We start from the raw sequence: 27,166 nt of genomic DNA, 5'->3' as shown, positions 1-27,166 counted from the left end.
TAACGCACTTGTCTAAAGGAAAATGATAAATGATGTTACGTATTGGAAGCATATTTATTCTGCTTTACAGAAATATGTTGAAAAGTGAGTAAAGTTATGAATAAACTGATCCTAGTGAATGATATTGTATTACACAGAAATTGAATGCGACATTTGAAATTGTTTGCAATAGCGAGAGAATAGATTATTGAATGACAAAAATGCATCTTGAGTGTCTTTACTTATACTTGTAATGACAAATGTTCTTAAGGGTGCACTTACGCGTATCTGACTTTAATTCAAATTTCTGACAAATGGCGTGAAGTGTCATTGAAAATTAACCTTAAACATCTGAATCGAAGGACATGTAATACAGGTGTAAGTGCACTCTTAAGAAAAATTTTCCACTTCAAGATAACAATGATATAATAGAATTGAATAAGAAATCGTTAAATTTATTATCCAACATCTCCCCAAGATACAATGTCCAATCATTTGTAAACGAAGAATATTACAAAATATCATCGAAATAACAATAATTCTTTTTGCTATAGTTTTATTCTTTCTGTCATAGCAAATTTCTATTATAATATTGAACTCTTTATTGAAATATCAGTTTGTTAATACTTAGATGCCTTACAAAGAAAACCTATTTCGAAATTAAGAGCCATGTTCCCGATATTATTGCATTACTATATCAGTACTAATTATTTAAATTCACTGTAACAAATACGAACTCTTTGAAAATTAAATTGAGAAATCAAGCCGCATCATCTTTTGAATATAAAGTTTTTCATATTTCAATTGATATTAAGGCTCCGGTCCTGCATGATTACTGCATATAGTTAGGACGAGTGTCTAATAAGGAGTAAAAATATACCAATAGATTGCACATATACCAATATTTTGTAAAAATTAAATATTATCTATTTTAAAAATTTTCGAATTTGACTATATTATCGTTTTAAACATGATATATACTAACTTTACTATTTGATATATGATAAATAATGATATTTTAAAAATTGAAAATTTGGATTTTTAAATTTGCAAAGTATATAGTATAGTAAATTCATAAATGAGTATAATGTGCCCAATTATAACAATTTTCAATCATTTGATAATTCTATGACTATGGATTTTTGTACTTCTAATTAAAATAATGTCACTTTTTAATATATTGAGTTTAAGGTTTAAATTTAATTTAAAAAATCGATTTGTTTATACATATTGGAAAGGAATTTTTTTGATAATATCTTTTGTATATTAATACATTATGACTTATAGTATGTCACCATAATATAAGTTCAAATTTTTATCATGCACATCAATATAAAATTGTAATTCAAAAAACACCTACTTCTATCGTCAAAAATACTCTCAATTTGAAAAAATACATCAAAAATATCAAATTTGCAAACCTAATTCTTCGAAATACCGAAGAAGGTAGAATATACAAATAGTGTCGACAGAAACTATATAATTTTCTTTACAAATTGTCGAAGGGGAACTGAGAGTTTTTTCTTATACGTTGAATTATAAATCAAATTATTGAATGGATTTTTGGAAAATTGAATACTCAATTATCGAAAAACCGTTTTGACAAAAAGTGATTAATACAATATTGTTGCCTATATTAAGTAATTATCATATATGATTTTTATTATCATATCAATTAATCGTGCATGAAGTTATTCTCGACGCAAAAATCGTTTTTTATAGGGGTCTTGCAAATCTAATTCTTCTTTCATATATTTTTTTAGAAGCAAACTCACTATATCAAAATAAACTTTAGTTGCATTCTAACAATTTGTCGAAGGGGAACTGAGAGTTTTTTCTTTATTATCAAGATATGACAAAAAATGTTAATATACAATTTTTAATATTCGACATATATAGCGATAATGTAACATTATATGATTTTATTATATTATGATAGCATATATAAACCTTATCATATTATTAAAACTTTCACAAATCAAAAATATCTAGATTCTGTCAAAAAGTGATTTGTCAGATTTTTTCAAAAAAACAAATTACTCATCTAGAAGAGATTGTAAATCAAGTTTACTAATAACAATATAATGTATCACTAATATGCTATAAAATGTCGTGGACTTTTTTGATTATAAATAGTTTTACCGGTCAAAGTTGAAATTTGTCAAAATACCGAATTCTCAGATAAGATGAACTATAATAGTAATACTCAGTTTAAATATACTATACTATAGTGTATTACATAATGATATTATGTACTAAAATAAAAGTATCAAAAACTCATATTGGTGGAGATATTAAAACTTTTAAAATTGAGAGGGTGGGACCGGAGCCTTAAACAATTGATGAATGCTTTCGTTAATAATGGTCTTTAATTACAATTTTTTGATTATATAAATTCATAAATCATGAATATTAACGCCTTCGTCTAAAGGAAAATTGATGATATAAATCAAAAGCAGATCTCATAGGCTTTTTATCTAAAATAGGAAGCTCTGTTTCACACAGATATGATGAAAAGTGAGAAAGATTATGAATAGAATATATATTTTGAACACTATTTGTTGTAACTGATCCTTTTTTACCTATTATTCTGTCACAGAAAGAATCTTTAACTGTAATTGAACCAGAATATTGATAAAATTCTTCCTGATCCTGTGTTTCCAAGAAATGAACAGTTTTCAATAAGAACAGTTGATCCACCTGCACAGAATGTTCCCAATGTAGAATATTTGCGTTCATTATTCAAAACATTACAAAAATTAAAATTATAGTTACCAACTTAATTTAAAAATTTATAATTTGATGTTGTGTTACAAAATGATGAATATGTTACATTACTTAGACTTTTGGATATCTTAGAAGTATTCCTGAGTCCCAGGCTGCTTCACAGAAACTTGTGTTGATTGATTTAACTCCAATATTTCCATACCAAAGATGATTTGTAGAAATTTTTCTAAATTTCCGCATTCATAAAAAGAACTTTCATAAAGATAATTTTTATTATTTGATTTATAAACTAATTCAACATATGAATGATGTCCTTGATTGTTTGTTTTTGATTTGTAGCCACATGATCGATATTGGACAATCGAACTATCACAGGAAAAGTAGAGAGATCCACCTTGTATTACTGCTGCAGTTTATAATGAACAATCAGAGTTAAGAAATTTTTTTTGAATTAAAATAAATGGCACTATTAGTTGTAATGGTGATGAATATACAGTTATATAAGAAGCATTCATTTTTGTTGATCTTGCTTGAACGTTTGTACCTTGAATTGGTTCTGAATTAGGTGGTATTGTAAAAGAGTTCCCAAACATTATTAGGTAATTGATCAAAGTGTAAATTATTCATAGTTGATGTGTGTTTTGATACTGTTATCTGAAAATCGTGATTGAATTTCATTGTTTTCATCAAAAAAATGAATCGGCATTATTTGACATTTCAATGATGTAAATGTCAAATAATGCCGATTCATTTGAATCTTATATTCAAGTTATGAAATTGATTCTTTTAGCTGTCATCAGCATTTTAACAGCTAGTGCATGGAAACAATGATGTAAATCATTCTAATCTTATATAAAAACATCGATTTTGCTGATTAAATTTTTGGATTTCGTAATAAAATGATCAATATTGTAAATAATTAAAGCTATTGTACTTACACATGATTTGTATATTATAAAATGTATGAAATATCGACTTAATTCGCTTGAAAATTTGAAATAGGGAGAATCTTTATATAAAACGCCTAATATCTAACAATTATTACATTAAATGAATACTTAAATTTGAGTAATCGATGATTTATATGAATTCTCTGGTCTGAATAAAGAATATCGAAAATTAGTTTGATTTTGGGGTTGTTTTGATAGTATTGTCAAATGTAATGATGTAAAAACATGAATTTATTAGTAAATACATGCTCGTGTTTGAGTAAAAATAGATATTTGTTGTTGTGAAATAAGTATTTGATTTCTTGTAAATCTTGAATGAAAACAATAAGTTCGTATCAATGGGAAAATCGAATATGTAGCTATTTAATTTGTATCAAAAGAATTTTTTAATGAGAATTTAAATTTCGAAGAAATTTGTTATGTATCGTTGAGTTTTGTAATTAAAACTGATATGTTAATGATGTGATTTGCTTTTTTAAAACATTTATTAGTCTTGATGAAATAATTTTTCTTTTGGTTAAACATTTCTTCTGAGTTTGCTAATAAAGACGGAGTCCTTTGTGAATGTGACATAGGCGCCCGAGAACCGTATGCACAAAAACTCTTATTGGGTGTCTTGTCTTTAGATATTCTTTCAAAAATATGCCAAATTTGATTGATGATTTCTAAAAAAGTAATCTAATCATCTGATGCCATTAATTGTATTTAGAAAAAAAATTCGTTCTTTTAATTTTTTAAGAGTATCACAGCAGATGATTAACTTTCCTTGATTTACGATACAACTAATTCACCAAATGCAGAAGTGCAATCGAATACAAACAATCGAATCTCCTAATTGATGAATCAAATAGTCCATTTTTCATTGAATTATTTAATCAAATCGTCTCTAATCATAGCAATCCTCCAAAATCAATCAGTAGTACACATGTTATCTTTGATCAATTCTTACGTTATAAAGAGAAGAGCACATTTATATGATCTCAAGTATATTTTTGATTTTTTTTTACAAATCTTGTCAATAAGACATTTGAAGTTGTTACCGATACAGTTACATAATTTTGAGATACAAATTCACCGCGCAATATTATTTTATTAAACTAAAACAGAGATAATTTTCTAAAAATTTAAATCATACATTGATCAGTACCTTGTAGAAGATACACATATTGATTTCAAATTCGTATGCATTGAAATGTTCGACGACATTTACACTGTTCGTTTTGAACCTATAATTATTCCATTTATAGTTGAAATGACAAAAATTTACCACATCAAGATAAGCGATGATACAATCGAATTGATCTCACATTTCAGCATGATACAAATATCAATAATATGTAAACTAAAAAACATTATTGATATACTTAAGGGTGCACCCGTATGTACGTTTATTTGAGAGGAGGAGGATTACCCTCTCAATTTTGAGGGATTCGTTAGTTTATTTTCTCGATGAATATGCAATAAAATTTGATTTTTACCTTATCAATATACTTCATATAATATACACATGTTCATGTAAAAACTTTTTTCCAAAATCCTCAGGAATTAAGGGATTTTTGAATTTTAAGAATTTTTTTTCGAATTTTTTCGAAAAAAAAATATTTTCAGAACAGCCTTAACGGCTAAGATTTAGGAACAATGTTAAGTATCAAAAAGAAAGGAGGTCTGATATAGACAACATATATCGTTGAAGGTTGAAAAAATCTCTAATATTTGAGCCCAAAATTTCAAATTTTAATTTTTTGAAAAAAGAGGCCACCCGTATGTACGTTTATTTGAGAGGAGGAGGATTATATTTTTGAAAGGGTGAAACATTATGAATATGTTAATTATATAATAATATGTATTATTATAAAAAAGAAAAAATAAAGCACGTTAAAATTTTTCTTTCTTGATTTTTTACAAAATCTACTTAGAATTATGCAAAATATGACTAAATAATTATAAATTTCAAGTTAAATTTTAATTTTGATAAATAATTTAAATTTCAAAATATCAAGTTCAGTTCGACTATGTATGTAGTAATTCCTCAATAAAGTGCCAAAACCCTATTAAAATATATGAACATTTTCAACATTTTAATGTTTTTATTTAAAAATTTCATGGAATATGAGCTTCAAACAATTATTATGTAAATAAAAATAATTAAATATATGTACTTATTCGTATTACAACCGTAGTAAGTCGATTCTTCCTTTCTTCTACTGAGGTTTGAATTTGATTTCGAATTGTAAAGAGATTCAAAGGGAAAATACTAGCGGATAAAAACTACCTCCATGAAAGGGTCATAATGGACTCAAGTTGTATTTTTTGATATTTTTTGCTTTTCGAGCCGAAATAGGTAGCCAAGATAATGCCTAAAAATAAGGTTCTAAATTCTGAAGTTTACATGATCCTCTCGTGTGCACCCTTAATGAAATCTGAAAAACAAACTGCAGCGGACTTCAATGTTTCAATAATCTGTTCATTTATCTTGATATGTAATTTATCACATTCTCTAAGAATACCCACACGCTCTATTTCATTGCACAACGCTGTAATTAGTGCCATAGAAATGATTAAAAAAAAGTAAATTTTCCACCGTTTTTTTTTATCGTGCACCTACACCCGTATGACACCCCCATCAATTCTAGAGTTTAAGGATGATTTTCATTTTAATGTTAAGCTTAAGGTTGTCAGAAATTTGAATGAAGAAATGTGATTGTGAATTCCTGAAAATTTAAACACATTAATATTTTGTAAGTAGGCAAATTTACACATCTTGATGATGAAAAAGAGAATCAATCAATGACATTGTAATTTGCTTCATATCTCTGCATTTGTTTATTTTCTTCATCTCATGTATATTATCCTCAGCATTCTGTTGAAAAATAACAGCACGTTTGATTTCTCCATATTATAATTTCAAATGATATCAAAGCATTGGTATCAGGTTCATAGATTTTCACATCAGTAAAAAAAATAATAAGTATTGATATATACATAACAAATTTATTCGAAAGTAACTAAAATTGAAGGACAGTCGAAATCTCCTTCAGGAAGTGGTTCTACAATTGCATAATCAGTGTCTGGATGAATTACATCTTCAAACGTGAGATCTGGCTTATCCAAAGGAAGAGTTCCTGTTCGTGTAGCCCATGAATCAATTCCACATTTGAGTTGTTCTTTCAAATTTTGCAAAACTTCACCAAGTTTTGTTTTAGAATCAAATCTAAAATATTCCCAGCCGTAAAACAACCTTTCTGTGTTTCCAAACTTGCGTGGATTATTCAATCTTGTCTGTTTAGCATACCTAATGCTACAGTTCTCGGAATAGAACGTTCCAGTGTATCCGAAATCAGGATTTGCAAGATAATCCATGTAAATTAGCCAAATATTAGATGAAACGATCGAATTAATAGTAGAAACAACAGGTACTATTTTACCAGCAAACTTAATACAGTCACTTTCTGTGATTTCTGGCAAATTAAAAATTAATGATCGGAGATTACTCGAAGACATGAGCAAATCAACCTGATCCTTATTATATTCATCAAACATATGTGTTCGTTTGGGCTTTTCTTTGGAAACTTCCTTTAATTCCTTCTTATGATTCGAAATTTCTTCATCTGTTGGATAAATTATAGAAATATCATTGATCTTAGCCATTAAATCTTCATCAGTTGGCAATGGAATGTTGCTTGCTGCTGCCAAAAGCTTTGTCAGAGAAATAATAAATTTTTTGTGAAGTTCATTGGTTTTATCATACTTAATTGTTTTAGGAAAGATCCTTGTACCTGACCAGTAAGGTTCACCATTTCTTATTTCGTCTTTTGGATGCAAAATAATATTATTTTGCCAATAAATGTAAAATTTTGATCTGAATTTGTTCTTAGCGTAATCAATGCATTCATCAATTGTCTTATATCCACTAGAATTGATTACTTTGATGAGAAATTCCGTTGCCCATTCGATACAATGTTCTTTCTTATAAGGAAAGCTTCTCAAAGTACAAGTTTTAGTTGTTTGTGGTTCAGATCTAATTATATATTGATTTGTAACGTTAGGAATTTTACATTCAAAGTCTCCTTGTCCAGGAGACAATCCTCCTGTAAAGAAAGGGATAGAAGCTAAGGCAGCATTTCCTGCAATCAGTCCTCTTGCTGAAAATGAGTCAACAAGGCCAAAAGCTGTTGTATGGTCACTGAAGAATTTTAATTTTGTTTTTTCTGTAATATAAATAGGATATGTATTAATATTTAAGTTACTTCTATACTCTAGTAACTTTTCTTTAGCTGTTTCGGCTTTGTTTTTCTTAATATCTTTGTCAGAAAATAATAATTGTCGATTTAAGTTGGAAATTTCAATATCATCGCGATCAACCAACGACATCAATGCTGGATTATATGTAGAAGCAATTTTGGAGAGTGTACAACCAACTGCTCCAATTCCACAAATTAAAAGTTTTTCTTTTGAGAAATCTAAAGTCTTTGGCTTAAGAAAATCATATTCTATGAATTCTGGATTCATTTCTTTAAACTTTTCGCATGCTTCTTCATAAGATTTCGATTCAAATAAATTTTCCAAACAAAAAACAAACCATTGGTTCTTAATTGGCATATAAGTATGTGTTAAATACTTAATAGCTTCATTTGCACATAATCCTCCTATTAAAGTTCCAATTGCTTGGTCATATAACAAAATTGGTTGTGATTTTTGACGATTTAAGAAGAAATTACGAACCCATTTATGTCTTTCATTATTTACAATCATTTGTGGAACAGTTTCAAGTGATTCATCATAAGATTTGAAAATTAATTTTGATTTTTCTTTAATTTGAGTAATAAATCCGTTATCTTTTGTTTCATCAAAGTTAGAGAACTTGGTTGTATCAATAATATTGTATTTACGTCCAGAAATCTTCGTAAATTCGACAGATTCGATTTCATTTAACTCAGGAACACTTTGAACATGAGAGAAATAGCCATGAAATGATTTAGGAATGATTGAATCTTTTGGAGCAGCAAATTCTACAATGCCAGGATTTGATTTTGTAATTTTCGAAATTTTATATGAGAAAGGAACCCTTCCATCCTTGTTTTGTACGGTAAAGTCGTCTCCAAAGTCTATAAATATGCATGAGAGATATGAATAAGAGTCAGAATATATGAATCCTATATGATTTTCTCGACATTTTTGATTTAATTTTGTAATTTCATCATGAAAAAGTGGTTTTGTTTGGACAAGTAGCATATATTTGGTCAATACAGAAGTATCTAATGATGTTTCAATGATTATTTCGCAATTTGGATTTAAATAATTCAATTTTGATTTTAAAATTTCGCATTTTGGCTTTCCTAGATCTTCATTTGTCAAATAAAAGTTACTTGATACATCACTAGGTGATATTATGTCATTATCGTAAATACCAACGCAGTTGCAACCCGATAAAATCAAATTAACAACAGTTTCAGTTCCAATAACATTCATTCCTGATACTAATATCATTCCATCTTGTATATTCTTGAATGTTTCTAGGCCATATGACAAAATATTCCTATTAAATCGATTCTCCATATAAAATGGTGGAAAAATAAATTGTTTATTTTCCAAGCCGTATCGTTTAGAAAATTGAAAGATCATTCAATTGTCAGACGGCAAAATTAAAGAATAAATGGTCAAATACATTATGCAGCAGAATATATAGTTGCAGTGAATTTACAGAAATCCTAATGCAATATGGTCCAGATCTTTCAATTAGAGATAATGATATAAATATTGGAAATAAATAATTAAGTATCATTCTTGTAATATAGATTAGATTTAATAATACACAACATAGTTTTAATCCTTACATATCATGTAAAAACAACAAAAAAAATAATTACATTTAAATCTTAAGGCTTGGATGATTATCTATAATGAAGCTTGTCATTGCATCTTCAGTTGATTGAAGATCATGAGCATTCAAGAACTTTCTAAATAAAAGATCCTGTTTTCGAGCTTTTTCCAGTTCTTTTTTAATAATTAAAACAAGTTTCTGGAAACTTTCTTCATTTAATTGTTGAGATGCATCATAGAATGATCCAAAGTTCTCTGCAAAGTAACCATAAAGATTTCTCATGTCTCGTTCATGTTCATGCTTTAACTCATCAATCTTAACCCTATTATTTGTATCGAAAATAACAAGTTTAGCCTTTGTTTGAGCTTCAATCAATTGCTTTGATCTTTCAAATGATTCTGCTTGAACTTTTCCATTGATTTCTTCCTTTCTGAGTTTAAGATTTAACTCACTTATCTGAGACTTCATTTCGTTGATTTGTGACTCAGAAACTTTTAATTTTTCAGACAATTCTTTAACTAAATCATTTGCTTTTTCAGCATGAGATTCATGAAGAGAATTGATTTTTTCATATTTTGACTTCATGTCACTAAGATTCTTTTCCAATTCTCCTTTCATTTTTACTTCATTTTGTCTCAAAACGATGCAGGATTCATTGTATTTAGTTAATAAATTATCAAAATCATCTTTGAGCTTAGAGTTTCTCTCTTCTAAAACTCTCAATTGATTTATTGTTGTTGCCAATTCTAGTTCCAAATTTCTCTTTTCTCCTGAAAGTTTTTCGATTTGTTTGCTTGTTTGTGCTTCCAAATTATTGTACTTCATCTTTTGAATAGTTATTAATTCATCGTAATGATTTTGATCCAGTTTAAGTTCATCATCTTCATCATCTTGTTCTTTTTGTTCTGTAAATGTTGAAATAATTTGTTCATTTTGTTGTTGAAGAATTTCAATTTGATGATTTTGTTCTTCAATTTGAACTTTGCAATTCTGGTTTGCTTCTTCAAGACAAGCAATTGTTTCTGCGAGATGTTCACGCTTTGACTTTGATTGTCTCATTCTGTTCTTGTAGTATTCTGAGTCATTTGCTCTTTGTTGTTTTTCATTTTCCAAATCAACATTTAACTTCTGTATTTGTTGTCTTTGCTTGTTAAACGTATCAATGACTTGTTCCAATGAGTTTTGCTTGAGAGAAATTAATAAGCTATTGAGTTTTGATCCATAAGAATCTCTTTCTTCTTTGAATTTTTGACAGTCATTTGCCAATTTCTGAAATTCTTCTGGAATTTGTTGTTCAGTAATTTCCTCTTCACCAATGATTGCTTTGAGGGAATCAAGGAAGTTATTATGGCTTTTCTGCAATTCATAACTGTTCTTTTCGGATGTTTCCTTAAGGATCCTGTTTTGGCCTTCGATTTTTCCAATCCATTTTGAAATAATTCTCAAAACACTTTTTAGACGAGAATTCGGTTCAAGAGCATCATTTTCAACAATATTCGTGAGTAGTTGGACAAGTTCTGTAGGATATCCTGTGAAATCAAATGTTAGTTCTTCCTGTTTCTGAACTTTTATCGGTGAATTCTTTTTATCTCGAAGTTTTGCAGCGATTGTTTCAACGGCATGATCTTGTGTCTCAAGCATATTGTTTTGTTTTGATATGATTCCTAATAAATTATCACGAATCCTGCAAAGATCTTTAGTTTCTTCGTTCTTATCTTCGAGCATTTTGTTAATTGCTTCAATTGAATCGAGCAATGATTTGATTTTTGTATCTGCAATATCTAAATCACATTTCAAGTTCGCAATTTGCTTGTTGAGTCCGTCAACGGTCAAATTAAGTTTATAATTTTTATCTTTCTCAGCAATTAGCTCGTTTTCAGCTTCAGAGAGGTCCTTTTGCATCATTTGTATATCTTTGATCTTCTTTTCTACATTATTACAAATCTGATTTGCATCATCTTTGATGAGAAGCCTTTCTTTTTCTAGTTGACTGATTTTTGAAGATAGGTCTGATATTTTATTGTTTAACGTTAATATTGTTTTGTCTTTTTCTACTATTTCGTCTTCTTTCTTCTGAAATTGAGTTAATGGAACTGTTTGAACTTTCTGTTCTTCAGTTTGTGAAGATTTTGATCTGTAACTCTTAGATTGTGCTAGAGGAGCATCTTTCTTCTTGATTTGGACGATTGTTTCGACCTTTTGGTTTGAAATTTGCAATTCAAGTTGTTTGATCTTTGCTTGAGATTTTTGAATCTGGTTCGTCATTGCAGCCTCATAATGTTTCGTCAGTGAATCTAATTCTTCATCTTTAGAACGATTAATTGACTCAAGATTACGTAATTGTCTGTAAAGATCTTTAATTGTCTTTTCATTATCTGAAACAATCTGTCTCGAGCTTATTAGCTCTTTTACTTGTGCAGGTACTGTATCTTGGGCTTTCGGCTGGTTCAAAAACGTAATAACATTATCAACTGTCAAAAATTCAGCGTTAAAGTATACTTTCAATTGATCAATAAGTCTTGTAATGGTTGCATTTTGCGATATTTGTTGGTTTTTCGTCTTAGTTAATGACTCTTGAAGAACTGAAATTTGGTTTTCTTTTTCTTTGAGCGTCTTTTCCAATTTTGATATATCTAACGTGTACTGTTTCTTTAATCTGTCAGTTTCGGTGTTTAAATATTTGTTTGCAGATTCTTGTATTTGCTCATTTTTCGTTTTTAATTCTTCATTGGTTTGCATCAATATTTTCATTCTTCTTTCAAGATCTTCGATTTTACTATTAGTTTCTAAATCGTATTTTTTGTTTGCAAGTCCGATTTCTCCCTTGATTTTTGAATAATCTTGTAAAGCTTGTTGTAATTTAAACTCTGAATCGGTCAAACTCGATTTTAATTGATAATTTTGTGCTTTGAGATCTTGTAGAGCTTCTCTAAGTTGCTCATTATCATCCAGATCTATTGAATCGTTCATAATTTAGAGGAGCAAAATCTGGTAGCCGTTTAAAATTTTCTGCCATATTTTGGTAATGTGATTTTGTGGAAGAATATATAACCTTGCAATAATTTAAACCAGTTTTCATCCGAAAATAGCTGTTATCCTCTTAATCGAGTCGAAGATGAATATTTTATGTCATTTTTTAGGGGCGGCGACAAATTTGCCCAGCCAGTAAAGTATTCAATTTTTTTGCATTTTTTTTTAAAGCTTCTTAACTGAAATCATGGAATGTCTCAAAGACAAAAGTAGCATACAGCATGTAAAGCTAAAGAAAGATAATCATAATTAATACCTTAATTTTTAATATTACGCATTTTTAGGTGCAAAATTTAAAAACATTCTAATACAATAGAGCAGTTTCCAAAAGTAGCATACAGCATGTAAAGCTAAAGAAAGATAATCATAATTAATACCTTAATTTTTAATATTACGCATTTTTAGGTGCAAAATTTAAAAACATTCTAATACAATAGAGCAGTTTCCAAAAGTAGCATACAGCATGTAAAGCTAAAGAAAGATAATCATAATTAATACCTTAATTTTTAATATTACGCATTTTTAGGTGCAAAATTTAAAAACATTCTAATACAATAGAGCAGTTTCCAAAAGTAGCATACAGCATGCAAAGCTAAAGAAAGATAATCATAATTAATACCTTTAAAGTTTAAAATCTTGATTTTTTTTAAAATCAAATATTTATAACTTTAATACATACAGCTTAAACCTTATACTTGTTTTCTCTTGTGAGAAAGCAATCTTACAAAGCTAACAATCCTAAAAAATAAAGAATTAAAATTTAATAATTTAATCTAACAAAATTTCTCTCTTTATCCTTTTGCACTCTTTATATGCAACTCAAATCCATCATATAATATTCCTATAATACTCTTGCCTCAAACAATGACGAACAAACTGCTATTCTCATTTAATTACAGACCAAATCTATTCAAATTTCTGAATTTTTAATTTTCATTTCAATTTCAAATGGAATTAGAAGAAGAAACTATCTTTACTGTTATGGATCTTTGTAAATTTGGAGTTAAACAAGAAATACAAGCACAGTATGGATATGGTGAACGTGTCAGGAAAGAAAGATCTCAGATTTCATTCCACTGCAAATATCCAAAATGTCCTGCACATTTTAATGTTGCAATCTTGGATCAAAATAAATACAAACTAATCAAAATAGTTGAAGAACATGATCATTCCGCCCCAAATGACAAAAGTCAATATTCGTCTGTCTTTTATCGCAAATATTTAGAACATTACTTCCAAACAGATGACAATCAAAGAGCGATAGCACAGCTAAATGCATTCAAAGATCTTGAAATTCCTCTTACAGGTCCGTCCATTTCCAAGAGATGTACGCTCAAAAACCACGTGCAATCAAACGATTTGCAGAGAGAATACATGCTCTTCAAACTAGATATTCTCCTGACGATGTTGTGTCATTGCAAATCTTTGTTCAGACAGTACAAGAAGAATCTCCAGATGATCTCATTGCATTTGAAGTCTCAGACAATAATATGTGTTTCTATTACGCGCCTTTTGAAGGCAAAGCTTATGCGCATAGTATCAAGACATTTCATATAGACAGCACCTATAAATTGTTGCGATCAAACATTCCATTGTATGCATTTACTGGCAAAATCAAAGATTTTCACATTTTCCCTTTTTTATATTTCTTTTGTCAACCAGACACTTATCAAAACATTCAAGTTTGCGTGTGCGCCTATCTCAGATGGGTAACAATTGAGCCAGAATACATTAGCATGGACTGTGCTCCACAGATAGCTCAAGCAATAGAAGAAAGCATTCCACAAGCTCAAATACTTTGGTGCGGAGTACATGTTCTTCGTGCAATTCTTCGCAAATCAAATAAGTTTTCTTCTCAAGAAAAATTTGAACAATTCTATAATTTGATGAAGGATTTAGTCTTCAAATTAGATGCAGAACATGAGGAAGAAGCAAATGCTGCCTATGATCAAGTTCTGGAGTTGCTCGACACAGATCCAACAGCATCTCAATACTTTAACAGACAATGGCGTTACAACATATCAAGATGGATTGCTCGTGACAGGCGTGAAGGCGACGCAACTAACAATATTGCCGAAGCTCATTTTAGAACACTCAAACATGACTATTTTCCTGATCGAAAAAATCTCAGAATTGATGATGTTATTATAGAAATTTATACAAAAGTGATACCATCTTTCGTTATCAAACTCAAAATTGATCAAAATCCAGCAGATGACCGTGTCATTAGGATCATGGAAAAAGCAACTAACGCAGAAATTGATGTAAAAAGACAAAGAAAAATCGAGAGTATTTCAATGCTCAATAGATTGCTCAATGCTGTTAGTGATGACTCAATAGATCCCACTAAAATATATCCTACCTTGAAAGTATTATTACAAAGAACTCATTTTATTTAATTTTGATTTTAATTTTAGATTAAATTATTAAATTTTAATTCTTTATTTTTTAGGATTGTTAGCTTTGTAAGATTGCTTTCTCACAAGAGAAAACAAGTATAAGGTTTAAGCTGTATGTATTAAAGTTATAAATATTTGATTTTAAAAAAAATCAAGATTTTAAACTTTAAAGGTATTAATTATGATTATCTTTCTTTAGCTTTGCATGCTGTATGCTACTTTTGGAAACTGCTCTATTGTATTAGAATGTTTTTAAATTTTGCACCTAAAAATGCGTAATATTAAAAATTAAGGTATTAATTATGATTATCTTTCTTTAGCTTTACATGCTGTATGCTACTTTTGGAAACTGCTCTATTGTATTAGAATGTTTTTAAATTTTGCACCTAAAATGCGTAATATTAAAAATTAAGGTATTAATTATGATTATCTTTCTTTAGCTTTACATGCTGTATGCTACTTTTGTCTTTGAGACATTCCATGATTTCAGTTAAGAAGCTTTAAAAAAAAATGCAAAAAAAATGTAATAAAATAAAAAAATTTTTAGTATTGATAATCTGAAATATGTTGTTTACTTAAGCCGCGAGCGAAGCGAGCGGCTTAGTTTCGTAATTTCATACAATCTTTTTTCGAATCTGTTCTTTTCGTCAGCCGCGAGCGAAGCGAGTGGCTTAGTTTCGTAATTTCATACAATTATTTTTCGAATTTGTTCTTTTTGTCAACCGCGAGCGAAGCGAGTGGCTTTTTATTTTTTTTAAAAATTTTTTTCCTTTCTTACTTTTTTTTCCCTTACTTACAAATTTGATAGTAACTTACCAAATCTCTCTATCATATAATAATAAATTAATCCATTTTTTGTTTCAAATCTGACACTTTACATTTCTGACATGTAAACTAGTCACTTTTCACTTCACCTCACTGGGCAAGTTTGTGCCCCCTCTCATTTTTTATATTCAGCAAAAGGAAAATTAATGAATGAGCCTAAACTTAGAAAATAAAGCTCCGGTTTCATTTATATTCAAACGATATTCAATTGTAAACTGAAAATAATCTATTTTTCAGAAATATGTTTTACCGAGATATCTAAATTCCTAAGTATAGTAATATTTCGGCAGGTTAATTGAATTCTGCTATAATTGAAATTAGAAGACCAGATGATATTCAAAAATCGCACCAAAATGTATATATTTATTCTACACATGTGCTCAACTTTCTAATTCTGCAATTTTGAAAGTTATATGATATATGATATTTTTGCCACAATTTTAGATTACAAAATATCTACCAAAAATGTAGGTAGGTAGAGTTTCATCTGATTCACACTTGCATTTGAACTATCTCTAATTCGATTTATTAAGCTATTAAGATATTATATGAGTAATTTTAACCTATGCGATGTTTAAATCATAAAAGAATAGCAAGGTCCTTTCTTATATGTTATTTTGCAAGACATAAAAGTATTCTGAACTTCACATCTTAGATCTTTTGATCTGGCAGCATAATTTCGTATAAAAAAAATCTTTTAACAAATAAATCCAGAACTGCCGCAGTCATTCATTTTTGAAATCAAAATTTTTCATTTTTCAAGTTTCATGCTTCTAAAAAAATGGCAAAAATTTTGTTAGATAGAGGCATTCAAAAAGCTTTAATATGGTGAACGAGAACATCGAAGAAAGTATTGCAAATTGCACCGAACTTGAAAAAGACATTGGTGAAGCCATATCAAGAATACCTGAAACAGAACAAGGCCAGCGTAGAAAACTTGTTCGTGAAATCGAAGAAAAAATTAAAGCATTAATACAAGATAGAGATTTCATGGATTGCGAAATCAACGAAATGCAACCAGGTGAAGAGAGAGATAGCTACCAAGAAAAACTCGAATATCATAATGAATGCATCAAGCAATTGCAAGATCAGTTAGTTATTGCTCAACGCGGTAGTGATCAGGAGAATCAAAAGAATGCGCAGGGGCTTATGGATGACGCTCTTAAACTTCAAAACATTCAGAAAAACTCTCTTGATAATTCCTTATCAATGGTCGAAAATATGAAACAAATCGGTGCAGATACAGCTGTAGAAATTAAGAGACAGCAAGAACAAATGCAAAAAGCTAGCTCAAACCTCGATAATATGGATAGTGAACTTGACAGAGCAAAAGTTGTTCTTAAGAATATGTTTGGCCGCGTAGCAGGTGATAAATGCATCCGTGTACTCGCAATTATCGTTGCTTTGACAATTATCGCTGCTATTGTAGTTTCAATTGTTAAACCAAGTGCAATCAAGAATACAGTTGAACAGTCATTTTCTAGCAGCGGTGGTACATCAGACAATAGCACTGGCATTATTTAATTTATTGAATTTTTTATTATTATTTTTTTAATAAAGCTCTATTTTGATTTTATTGTATTAAAAACAAATGTTATGTTTTTATCAAATAGAATTATCCCTTAAAAATGAATTTTATTAATCGAAATTTTTTATCGATAAAATCAAGCCTTGTATTCATTATGTAATATTATGTAAAGGTTAAATCCTTGGATTTTTAACTTTTACAGTCTTTATGAAGATATTTACAACCAATTCAGATTTAATGTAGGTAAACATCGAAATTCCATAGATAATACATAACAAATAATGCTTTGATGCATGGGGATTAAGAGATGATTCCCTTTTAATCATGATTTACAATAAGTTTAACATACTCTTTAAAAAAAGTTGATCGGAGTTAGCTATTTCAATCATCCATCCTGTGTATATTACGAATATTATGATCAAATTCTAATATAAAAGTTTCGGAAATAAATTCAATAATCGGATAAGAAAAAAGCTTTAATTTCCAGGAGTAAATAAAAAAACGTTTATCGATTTTTTTATATTAGAATAAAAAAAGCATGAATAAAAAAAAATAAGCAAAATTAATTTTCATCGAGGAATTTCTCTCTGACGGCGAAGAAATCTTCAGCAGCTTCAGCTTCTTCGAAGTCGTTCTTGAATGGATCGTCAGAGATATCGAGAGTGATAGATGTCTTCCACAATGGGTTATCATTAGTAATTGTTGCTCCTTCTGTCATGTTGTAATTGATTACTGTTTCTTCCTGCATCTCACAGATTGAATCATCAGAGCTCTCCTCGCGTTTCTTGAACCAGAAGATGAGGAATGCGATGATTGCAGCCAAAAGAAGGAAGCCAACAATAGCACCAATGATGATAGGAAGCCAATTCTTCTTCTTGGTCTGTGTGCCAGTAATGATATTCATTGTTTCCGTGGAGTTTTCACCGAGGTTAACTGATGAAATGGCTGGAGCAATTGATGCTGATGGAGAAATTGTGTAACGTGGTGTAGAATGGGGTGTTGAATGTGGTGTAGAATGAGGAGTGGAATGAGCTGTCGAATGAGGAGTAGAATGCATTGTTGAGAATGGTGTCTTGTGAGCTGTTGAATGTGGTGTAGAATGTGGAGTAGAGTGTGCTGTGGAGTGTGGAGTAGAATGCATTGTTGAAAATGGTGTTGAATGTGGTGTGGAATGCATTGTAGAGAATGGTGTCTTGTGTGCTGTAGAATGAACAGTGGAGAATGGTGTCTTGTGGGCTGTGGAATGTGGTGTAGAGTGTGGTGTGGAATGTGCTGTCTTGTGTGGTGTGGAATGTGCTGTGGATCCTGGTGTCTGAACGTTTGTCATTGGAGCTGTTCTGGCAACACTGTATGTGGCTGGACTGATTGGATACTGGATTGGTTTGGCTGTCTTGTATCCCAATGAACGTGTTGTGGCGTATGGAAGTTTGGTAATTGGTGTGGCCCTGTAAGTGTATTCTGTTGGATCGGCAACTTTAGATGTGCCATCGCCGGACGGAACAACGACTGGTTGGGATGGAACACTCTCGGAAGTAGTTGGCTCCTCGTATTGGTCACAGCCTGTCTTGGTGGATGCCATGGTGAAAATACCAATGATCATGCAATCATTGACGGAGGAAACATCCCAGCCTTTGTAGTTGTAGGAGATAAGTTTCTGTTGATCACTTGTGGCCCATTTGTTGATTGTGTCTTCAACAGATGCGAAATAGATATAACCGTCCAACATAATTTCATGTCCTGGGCCATTACCGAAGGATGTAGCGTGGCTGCCAGCGCTGTTTCCGGAATAGCAGTTCTTGTGTGAATTGAAAACACGCTTTTGGATTGTATTGTCAACAACTTTTTATCGTCTGAAGCAACGCAAATGGCACCGCCACCTCTTGCGCGGAATCTGGTGTTGTACTGGTCTTCGGCAAGATTTGTCTTTCCACTAATGGATTGGCCGCTAAATTGACGGAAAACGTTATTTTGTAAAGTGTTTTGGTAGAATTTGGTATTGAAGATCTTAAGGTTATCAGTGTTATGAGAATAGATGGCACCGCCTGCAAAAGCAGCATGGTTGTTTTGGCAAGTAGAATCTTCGAAATCAACTTCGGCTGGTGAAGAAAGGCATATAGCGCCACCGTATTCGTTGGCTTTGTTGCCGGTAAGAGTTAATTGTTGAATGATAAGTTTGTGAGTTGGGGAAACATTTGTTGGATCATCTTTGGAAACAATACCCTGGAAATAGATACCGCCACCATACTTGTAAGCTGTATTGTTTTTAAACTGAACATTTTTAAGGTAGATTGGAGAACCAATTGAGCACAACGCGCCACCCAAGTTTGCAGAGCAAAAATCGAAAATTGCTGAAGCTGACATTGTTGATGCTGTTGATTACATTGATAATATAAAATGTAAAATTGTTTTATAGAAAAATTGAAACCTTATGATTTGAATCGTTTTTAATCGTCGTTAGCTCCTAAAGTTATTTTTGAAACCTTTGATCAGAAAAGTCGAAAATGTGATTTGTTTAGATGTGCCAAATCACGAACTTACTACTTTAATTTTTTTCTTCAAATATTTTCTGAATTTTGAAAATGGTTTTCTCCCAAAATGGAATTGATGGTGGTATGATTATTATCTGCATAATTGATTAATCATAATTTTATCAAATATTTTGAACTATAGGAATAAATTTAAATTAAAATATAGTATTTTCTTTGTTTGGAAATAAATTGTAAGATTTATATCTTATGCTAGATAATAAATTATATTTATTTTACATTCTAATCGTTAGTGTTCGTATTGATTTTCAAATAATTGTTTTGATAAGAACGATGATTTTCAATTCAAATTTCTGACGGTATCTCAAAACTAAAATATTACTTCGATATTCATATTTAATCAGTTCGAAAAGCAGTTTTTCCAAATTTTGTTGATTTGAACTGATTTTCATTCAGATCAATTATATCGATTTTTTTGGAATTGCATTAGATTAGATTGGCTTAATAGAATCATAATGTGAAAGCAAGAAGAAAGGAAAGTCATGGCAATTTAAAAATTTTGATTTCAAATCACTTATTCTATATAACAATCCTATCAACCATTCACTTTGTCATTTTCTTGGTTAAATCTGTAAGTTCTAAGTTAAATACGTTATAACAACTATTGAATATAGAATCTCAATGAATTTGAGCATAGTTGCTATGTGTAATACATCCTACCATTCCTGGTAATTTAGTTTTCAAAAAAAAACGCTAAATAGCTTAAGTTATTTAAAAGCATCTAAAGGTGACCAAACTATTTTTTGAAAGTCCGCCATAACTTTAATGGTACTATTTCAGCGTGTACAATGAATACAAAAATTCTAAGAGTGCCACATAAAATAGTACTTTAGACTTGAGTTAATGCTACCAAGCAAATGTTAAAAAGATGACTTTAGTGTTTTGATAATCAAAGATTAAAATCATTATTGTCTAAATCAATAATCATAACGACAGAAGTTAATGTTTTTTCATAAGTGCTTTAAATCCACTTTTAAAAGTATACCTCAAAAATCAAAATATCAAAAAAAATTGGCCGATAGGTTTGGCTTTAATTTTTGTCTGCTTTTATGATTTGATATGGATGTTATAATTTTAAAAGTTGAGCCAAATTCACCAATAGATTTTTGAGATTTGCAAATACTCAATAATTTTCAGCGTGTTATCTTTTATTAAAAGAACTATTTGGTTTCAGTATCATATAAATTGATATTTACTTTCTATTTGAACCTTCATTTAGCTAATGATTTAATAATACAGATTTCATCTAGTCCTTATAAGAGAATTTTGAATTTGTTATAATAAAAAAACAAACAGATATAGCTTACACTTCTATAATAAAGATACCTTTTATAGAAATCAGTATGAAATGTTTTTTGGCTTATTGGAAGCATATCAGACATAATCGCCATAATCAAAAATTCTATATACCCAATAAGTAATAAATTTGTCGATATAGATTTTCCATAAAATTAGTTTTTAGTCTGATCTTAAAATAAATTTAATTTTTTATAAAAAAAATCACATTTAAAAGTACCTTTTTAGTAGCTCGAAATCCTGTTGGTGGATTTCGGGCGTACTTCAAAATTAGCTTTTCTTCTACATATGCAAGCTATATTTTAAATATGGAGCAAATCGGATCGGCGAAAGGAGTTTAGTTACCTTTAAGCATCTTTAAAAATAGTTCTGATATTAATGATGAGAACAGAACAAACATAAACTTTCTGCACTTTTTCAGATGATTGATTATTGGTGGTTTGGGAGCTTTATCCTGGATTCAGAGATTTAACCCGCAGTTTTTTCGAGTGGGAATTGGGTTTCAATAGCTTTCTATGCTTTTCTAATTGAGTTAGTAAATGATTTAGCTAAGTCTTAATTTAAAATCTTTTGATCCCAAACCAATGATGAAGGAAAAACCTATATTTAAATAATGAAGACTATTCCAAATGATGCACAAATCGTTCACAATCATTGCAACAGAAGTTCAAACTGTGATGTATTGTTGTGGTGATTATTTTCAATTCAATAATCACTCTGATCAATAAATACACTTCAATTGATTATATGTACTGAGTGACAATTCGTCAAACGATGGTCTGAAATTTCTCAGCATTGAATTTTATCGGATTTTGTTTCAATTCCAAATTCTATGAGCGATTTCGAAACTATTGAAACAGAAGGAGCTCATGGAATTAGCCTTCTTACAAAAATAATAATAGGAGTTTCTGTAGCAGTTGGAATCATTGTCATAATCACTGTTTTAGCAGTTGTTTTGACTGAAAAGAAAAAAGATTCCGATGTGTCACCAACTCCAGTACCAACTCCAACCATATCACCAAACCCTTCACCATCTCCAACACCAACGCCAGCTCCACAGCCTCCATTTCATTCAATTGAGTACTATGAAGATTTGATTGAAAAAATTTCTCAGTTTTTAGTAAGTATACAAGCTACAGATGGTGCAATACCTAATCATAAGATTCATAGTTATCAAGCTGCCTTAGTAAATGCATATTTCGCATGTTTTGCAATTAATGGTTTACTTGAAACACAAAATGCAAGCTATTATACCAATATAAAGCGTTACTTTGATTGGCATTTTGCCCATTTGAACCATGGTGTTGAAGGGTATATCGATGGTACGATATTCTCATATAAATATCAAAGATTAGCTGATACAGAAGGTTACAACATAACTTCTGATGGCATGGATTCTGTAGATTCATATGCCGCTATGTTTATCTACGAACTTCAAAAATATGCCGAGCAAACATCCGATTTTGATTATTTACTTGAACATAGATCTGATATCGAATTAGTTTTGTCTGCTTTGACAGATCCATCTGTATTTAATGAAGGAATGACATATGCAAAACCAGACTATAAGATTAAATACGCAATGGATAATAGTGAATCTTTCATGGGATTGAAAGCAGGAGTTTGGATTGCGAAAAATGTTTTCAAAGATGATGCGAAAACACAATTATACGAGAATTACATGACTACTTTGAATGATACTTATGAAAGATCTCTTTGGAGAGAAGAGCCAATAAAAGGATACCTTTCTCATGTTAAGGAGAAAGCTCTTAATTTATCAATTTACTATCCTGATGCTGTTTGTCAATTATCTCCTATTATGGGATTTCAGATTGATCCTTTAGGAGAAAGAGTTCAGTTCTTAATGAATAGATTTGTTGATGAGCATCCTTGTTATACTGATCTTTCATGTAGAATTTTCCCTTGGGGACATGTTGGTGTAGCTTTGGTTGATGGAGGATTTTATGGCGTAGTTGAAAAATGGATAGAAGCAGTCAAAGAAAAATATATTGATACTGGCTTTAAGAGTAGTAAATTTTATTGTGCAGAAATGGGACATGCAATTTACATGTGTCGGAAACTAATTAACGAGATTAAAAGAAGATCAAACTGAAAATCATGATAATAATTTGTAATTTCATTTGTAAAATAAAATATTAGTATATAGTGTTTATTGTGAGAATATTTAACTCTTTTTGCGTTTAGTTTCTCTTATTTCAAACTTAAAATGCTATGTTGAGAAAATAATTTAAAAAATTATGATTTTTAATTTAAATTTATTAAAAATTTAAATTAAAAAAGATGTAAAGGTCATTTGGCCGAGTGGTCTAAGGCGCCAGTTTAAGGCACTGGTCCGCGAGGGCCTGGGTTCGAACCCCAGAGTGACCATTTTTATTATTTTTTGCAAATTTCGAAATTCCTTATTCCAATATCGTACGTTCTAACTTACAGATTATGTAATCTTATTTGAAGCAAAAACTGCTTTCTGATATGAATTCTTTATCTCAATCCGTAAGTTTATTGATTTCGAAAGAAAATAATTCCCTATCATACTAATTTCGATAAAAAAAGACGCAGAGGGTGTTATTTCAATAAATAGATTACGATTTTATAAATATCATAAAATTTTCTCACAAAATAAAATAATAAAAATTATCTAGCAGCAGCCTTTCCTTGTGTTAGCTTTGGTTAAGTTTGGTGATGGACCAAACTGTGATTTTTGAACAGCATTTCCGAGTTTTGCTCCTACAGCGTTAAATAATTCGTCAATGCCAGTACCTGTTTGAGCAGAAGTATAAAATACTTGACAATCATGCTCCCTTCCCCATTCATCTATTTGTTCTCTAGTTACACATGCATTTAAATCAATTTTATTCGCACATAAGAATATGGGGCATTTAATTCCCATATCTCCGCGAACTTTGGTTACCCAATCCTCGCAACCATTGAAGGATTCTTCATTAGTAATATCGAAAACTAAAATAAGGAGTGATGCATGGCGAGTGTAAAGCGGAACGAGAGATCTGAATTTTTCTTGTCCAGCTGTATCCCATATAGTAAGTTTAACATCTCGATCCTTATTTTTTATTGTAACTTGAGCTGTTGAGACGCCAACTGTGGGTGTCGTATTTCCTGTAAACCTTTCGGAGGTAAATCTTCCGACTATACTAGTCTTTCCAACATTAGCATCGCCAATCAGGGGAACTTTATATGTTTCGCCGTCCTGACCTGGAAGATGCTGCATATGAAATGAATCGAAATTCTGATATCGTCACCTTTTCTGATAGAATCAGGTGAGATTTTTAGCCCATTTTAAGTTGCTTAATGTGTACTTGTATAAATTAAATTAAATCGATGATAATTTTGAGAAATGTTGGGTAACCAATTCTATCCAACCAAAGGTGACCAAACTGTTTTTTGAAAGTCCGCCATAACTTTAATGGTACTATTTCAGCGTGTACAATGAATACAAAAATTCTAAGAGTGCCACATAAAATAGTACTTTAGACTTGAGTTAATGCTACCAAGCAAATGTTAAAAAGATGACTTTAGTGTTTTGATAATCAAAGATTAAAATCATTATTGTCTAAATCAATAATCATAACGACAGAAGTTAATGTTTTTTCATAAGTGCTTTAAATCCACTTTTAAAAGTATACCTCAAAAATCAAAATATCAAAAAAAATTGGCCGATAGGTTTGGCTTTAATTTTTGTCTGCTTTTATGATTTGATATGGATGTTATAATTTTAAAAGTTGAGCCAAATTCACCAATAGATTTTTGAGATTTGCAAATACTCAATAATTTTCAGCGTGTTATCTTTTATTAAAAGAACTATTTGGTTTCAGTATCATATAAATTGATATTTACTTTCTATTTGAACCTTCATTTAGCTAATGATTTAATAATACAGATTTCATCTAGTCCTTATAAGAGAATTTTGAATTTGTTATAATAAAAAAACAAACAGATATAGCTTACACTTCTATAATAAAGATACCTTTTATAGAAATCAGTATGAAATGTTTTTTGGCTTATTGGAAGCATATCAGACATAATCGCCATAATCAAAAATTCTATATACCCAATAAGTAATAAATTTGTCGATATAGATTTTCCATAAAATTAGTTTTTAGTCTGATCTTAAAATAAATTTAATTTTTTATAAAAAAAATCACATTTAAAAGTACCTTTTTAGTAGCTCGAAATCCTGTTGGTGGATTTCGGGCGTACTTCAAAATTAGCTTTTCTTCTACATATGCAAGCTATATTTTAAATATGGGGCAAATCGGATCGGCGAAAGGAGTTTAGTTACCTTTATCCAACCATAATTCTTGAATAAGCAAGAATATAGGTAATAAAATTAGCTTTTATTATGTAATATAGATGTCATTTGTATTCGAAATTGACAATATACTTATTCCTTGAATAATGAAGTTGCAATTGCCAGCATTTATACTCTTATTTGTATTGTTGACCGCTAGAACTTTATTGGAATATCCTAATGTTTATGTGCATCGAAATACTATTAAAAATATCTTAAATCAATAAAACTTACACTAATATTTATTCACAAATAATAAAATTAAGTAGCTCGGTAGCAGAGTCGGCTACAAGGTTATTATCTAGGGATATTTCATTAAGAATATCTTCTGCACCCAAGCTTACCAGAGTAGATCGCATTTCATCTGCCCTTCCTTCATCATTCATCTTCCTTTGTATCATTGTGAGGATTAAACATATCTGTCTTTGTGTCTTGGAGGATGATTCAGCTAAATTAGATAACAACGTTTCAATCATTGTATCTTCATAGAAGTAAAGAAAATTAAATGCGTCTTTCCTCCTTTCTATTATATCTATAACAATTAATTTTGCCTTCACCCTTCCATCAATTAAAATATCATGAAATTGTTGAAGCAAATCAGTTTCATTAAGTAATTTTACAAATTTTCTCTCATCAATCAATCCTATACACTTGAGTGCTTCAGTCTGGATAGCAAATGATTTGTGTTTTATGAGAGAAACCACTTTCTCATAATTTAATGTTCCAATAAGGATGCTGTTTTCTAGTAAGCGATTGAAAAGCTTTAATCCTAGCATTTTAATTGTGGTATGGTGGATATACAGGAAGCAATTGTTCATGTATGGAAGGAGATTATATTTATTCCAAAGTGTATCCCAAACGGCGTTTGTTCCAGCTTTAACTAGGAGAAAAAGTATGCTTTCTAAGATTGGCTTGTAGTTTTCATCAAAAACAGGCTCTGATAAATTCGGATCAGGAATTATTACTGATAATAAATGAGAGGCACAGTCAAACACTGGAATAAGTTCTTCTTGATTGAATTCTCGCCCTAAAAATTTGCAGTATGTAGACAATAGATTAATAGCTACTGTAATATATTGAATATCTGAATTATTCATAATGGTTGAAATTAACGAAGGTATATCAATTATCTGTACTATTGCTCTCGTATAATTGTCGTTGCTTGCTATTTTGTTATATATTGAAAAAACGCAAGTAAGTATCATTAAGTCATTTTTCTGGATCAACGGTGCTGTATGTTGTATTAGATCATCTACTATTTCGTCATTTAGTGTAACTGCGTCAGTGACTGTGAAAGATTCTAATAATATTAATCCGAATTGAATATTTGTAAGTGCAGGTGAGGATATTTTTGAATATATTGTCTCTAATATCGAGTTACATATGTTTGTTTTATATACATTGTTAAAAAGGGAGTAAGATTTAACAACATTAATTGTATTATCTATTGATTCCTGAGAATTCATATCTGTCTTTTCTAATATATCGAGAACTGATGTAACTGTATATGTTTCTTGTTTAGTTATCTCCCCATTATTAAGTTTTAGAGAGATAATTGATGACATTTTGTATTTCAAAACGTACATAAAGGCAATTCAAAAAGAATCTCATTTAAAATTTATAAGTGTCCGTGTCATTTGAGTTCTAAATAATTATTTCATCTGAAAATGATCTTTAAAAGGCTAAATTAATTCGATTTGTCTCCTTATTAAAGAACGGAACCGTGTGATAACATGATTAT

At 30.1% G+C, this 27,166-nt stretch overlaps 9 protein-coding genes and 1 non-coding gene across 10 annotated transcripts, besides 7 other annotated features; 4 read left to right on the top strand and 6 right to left on the bottom strand.

The window, feature by feature from the left end:
• Positions 1 to 245: 245 nt before the first annotated feature.
• Positions 246 to 372: a mobile genetic element.
• Positions 373 to 793: 421 nt separating this feature from the next.
• Positions 794 to 2,310: a mobile genetic element.
• A 2,714-nt stretch (positions 2,311 to 5,024) lies between these two features.
• Positions 5,025 to 6,066: a mobile genetic element.
• Positions 6,067 to 6,635: 569 nt separating this feature from the next.
• On the bottom strand, positions 6,636 to 9,219 carry TVAGG3_0343590 (ubiquitin-activating enzyme E1 family; the record flags this gene model as incomplete). Its single annotated transcript, XM_001323175.1, has 1 exon — positions 6,648 to 9,212. One exon carries the CDS (start codon positions 9,210 to 9,212, stop codon positions 6,648 to 6,650), a length of 2,565 nt encoding a protein of 854 aa, XP_001323210.1.
• A 306-nt stretch (positions 9,220 to 9,525) lies between these two features.
• On the bottom strand, positions 9,526 to 12,468 carry TVAGG3_0343580 (A-type inclusion protein-related family; the record flags this gene model as incomplete). Its single annotated transcript, XM_001323176.1, has 1 exon — positions 9,526 to 12,447. The coding sequence occupies one exon, from the start codon at positions 12,445 to 12,447 to the stop codon at positions 9,526 to 9,528; it is 2,922 nt and encodes a 973-aa protein (XP_001323211.1).
• Positions 12,469 to 12,616: 148 nt separating this feature from the next.
• Positions 12,617 to 12,639: a terminal%2Cinverted (terminal inverted repeat of MuDR-5/MuDR-6/MuDR-7_TvMULE4 transposon ID:TVAGG3_0343560).
• Positions 12,617 to 15,844: a mobile genetic element.
• Positions 14,244 to 14,906, top strand: TVAGG3_0343570 (MULE transposase domain-containing protein; the record flags this gene model as incomplete). Its single annotated transcript, XM_051230815.1, has 1 exon — positions 14,244 to 14,906. One exon carries the CDS (start codon positions 14,244 to 14,246, stop codon positions 14,904 to 14,906), a length of 663 nt encoding a protein of 220 aa, XP_051100545.1.
• Positions 15,845 to 16,506: 662 nt separating the features above from the next.
• TVAGG3_0343550 (vesicle transport V-SNARE 13 family) lies at positions 16,507 to 17,385 on the top strand (the record flags this gene model as incomplete). Its single annotated transcript, XM_001323177.2, has 1 exon — positions 16,557 to 17,255. One exon carries the CDS (start codon positions 16,557 to 16,559, stop codon positions 17,253 to 17,255), a length of 699 nt encoding a protein of 232 aa, XP_001323212.1.
• A 436-nt stretch (positions 17,386 to 17,821) lies between these two features.
• Positions 17,822 to 18,316, bottom strand: TVAGG3_0343540 (bifunctional inhibitor/lipid-transfer protein/seed storage 2s albumin superfamily protein family; the record flags this gene model as incomplete). Its single annotated transcript, XM_001323178.1, has 1 exon — positions 17,822 to 18,316. One exon carries the CDS (start codon positions 18,314 to 18,316, stop codon positions 17,822 to 17,824), a length of 495 nt encoding a protein of 164 aa, XP_001323213.1.
• Positions 18,317 to 18,855: 539 nt separating this feature from the next.
• TVAGG3_0343530 (lipid binding) lies at positions 18,856 to 19,620 on the bottom strand (the record flags this gene model as incomplete). The annotated part of the gene is made up of 1 exon (XM_001323179.1): positions 18,856 to 19,620. One exon carries the CDS (start codon positions 19,618 to 19,620, stop codon positions 18,856 to 18,858), a length of 765 nt encoding a protein of 254 aa, XP_001323214.1.
• A 908-nt stretch (positions 19,621 to 20,528) lies between these two features.
• Positions 20,529 to 21,450: a mobile genetic element.
• A 483-nt stretch (positions 21,451 to 21,933) lies between these two features.
• On the top strand, positions 21,934 to 23,214 carry TVAGG3_0343510 (six-hairpin glycosidases family; the record flags this gene model as incomplete). Its single annotated transcript, XM_001323180.1, has 1 exon — positions 21,934 to 23,214. One exon carries the CDS (start codon positions 21,934 to 21,936, stop codon positions 23,212 to 23,214), a length of 1,281 nt encoding a protein of 426 aa, XP_001323215.1.
• A 195-nt stretch (positions 23,215 to 23,409) lies between these two features.
• Positions 23,410 to 23,489, top strand: TVAGG3_0343500. The gene has a single exon. It is a non-coding gene; the product is annotated as a tRNA-Leu (tRNA).
• A 243-nt stretch (positions 23,490 to 23,732) lies between these two features.
• Positions 23,733 to 24,356, bottom strand: TVAGG3_0343490 (retrograde vesicle-mediated transport, Golgi to ER; the record flags this gene model as incomplete). The annotated part of the gene is made up of 1 exon (XM_001323181.1): positions 23,758 to 24,345. The coding sequence occupies one exon, from the start codon at positions 24,343 to 24,345 to the stop codon at positions 23,758 to 23,760; it is 588 nt and encodes a 195-aa protein (XP_001323216.1).
• A 142-nt stretch (positions 24,357 to 24,498) lies between these two features.
• Positions 24,499 to 25,420: a mobile genetic element.
• A 247-nt stretch (positions 25,421 to 25,667) lies between these two features.
• On the bottom strand, positions 25,668 to 27,002 carry TVAGG3_0343470 (armadillo (ARM) repeat-containing protein family; the record flags this gene model as incomplete). The annotated part of the gene is made up of 1 exon (XM_001323182.1): positions 25,668 to 26,990. The coding sequence occupies one exon, from the start codon at positions 26,988 to 26,990 to the stop codon at positions 25,668 to 25,670; it is 1,323 nt and encodes a 440-aa protein (XP_001323217.1).
• Between the last annotated feature and the right edge of the window lie 164 nt (positions 27,003 to 27,166).

This window comes from Trichomonas vaginalis, chromosome V, assembly GCF_026262505.1.
Source record: "Trichomonas vaginalis G3 chromosome V, whole genome shotgun sequence".
In the NCBI taxonomy this organism is placed as follows: domain Eukaryota; phylum Parabasalia; order Trichomonadida; family Trichomonadidae; genus Trichomonas; species Trichomonas vaginalis.
The sequence above is the reverse complement of the archived record's forward strand: the minus strand, read 5'-3'. Positions and strand labels throughout refer to the sequence as shown.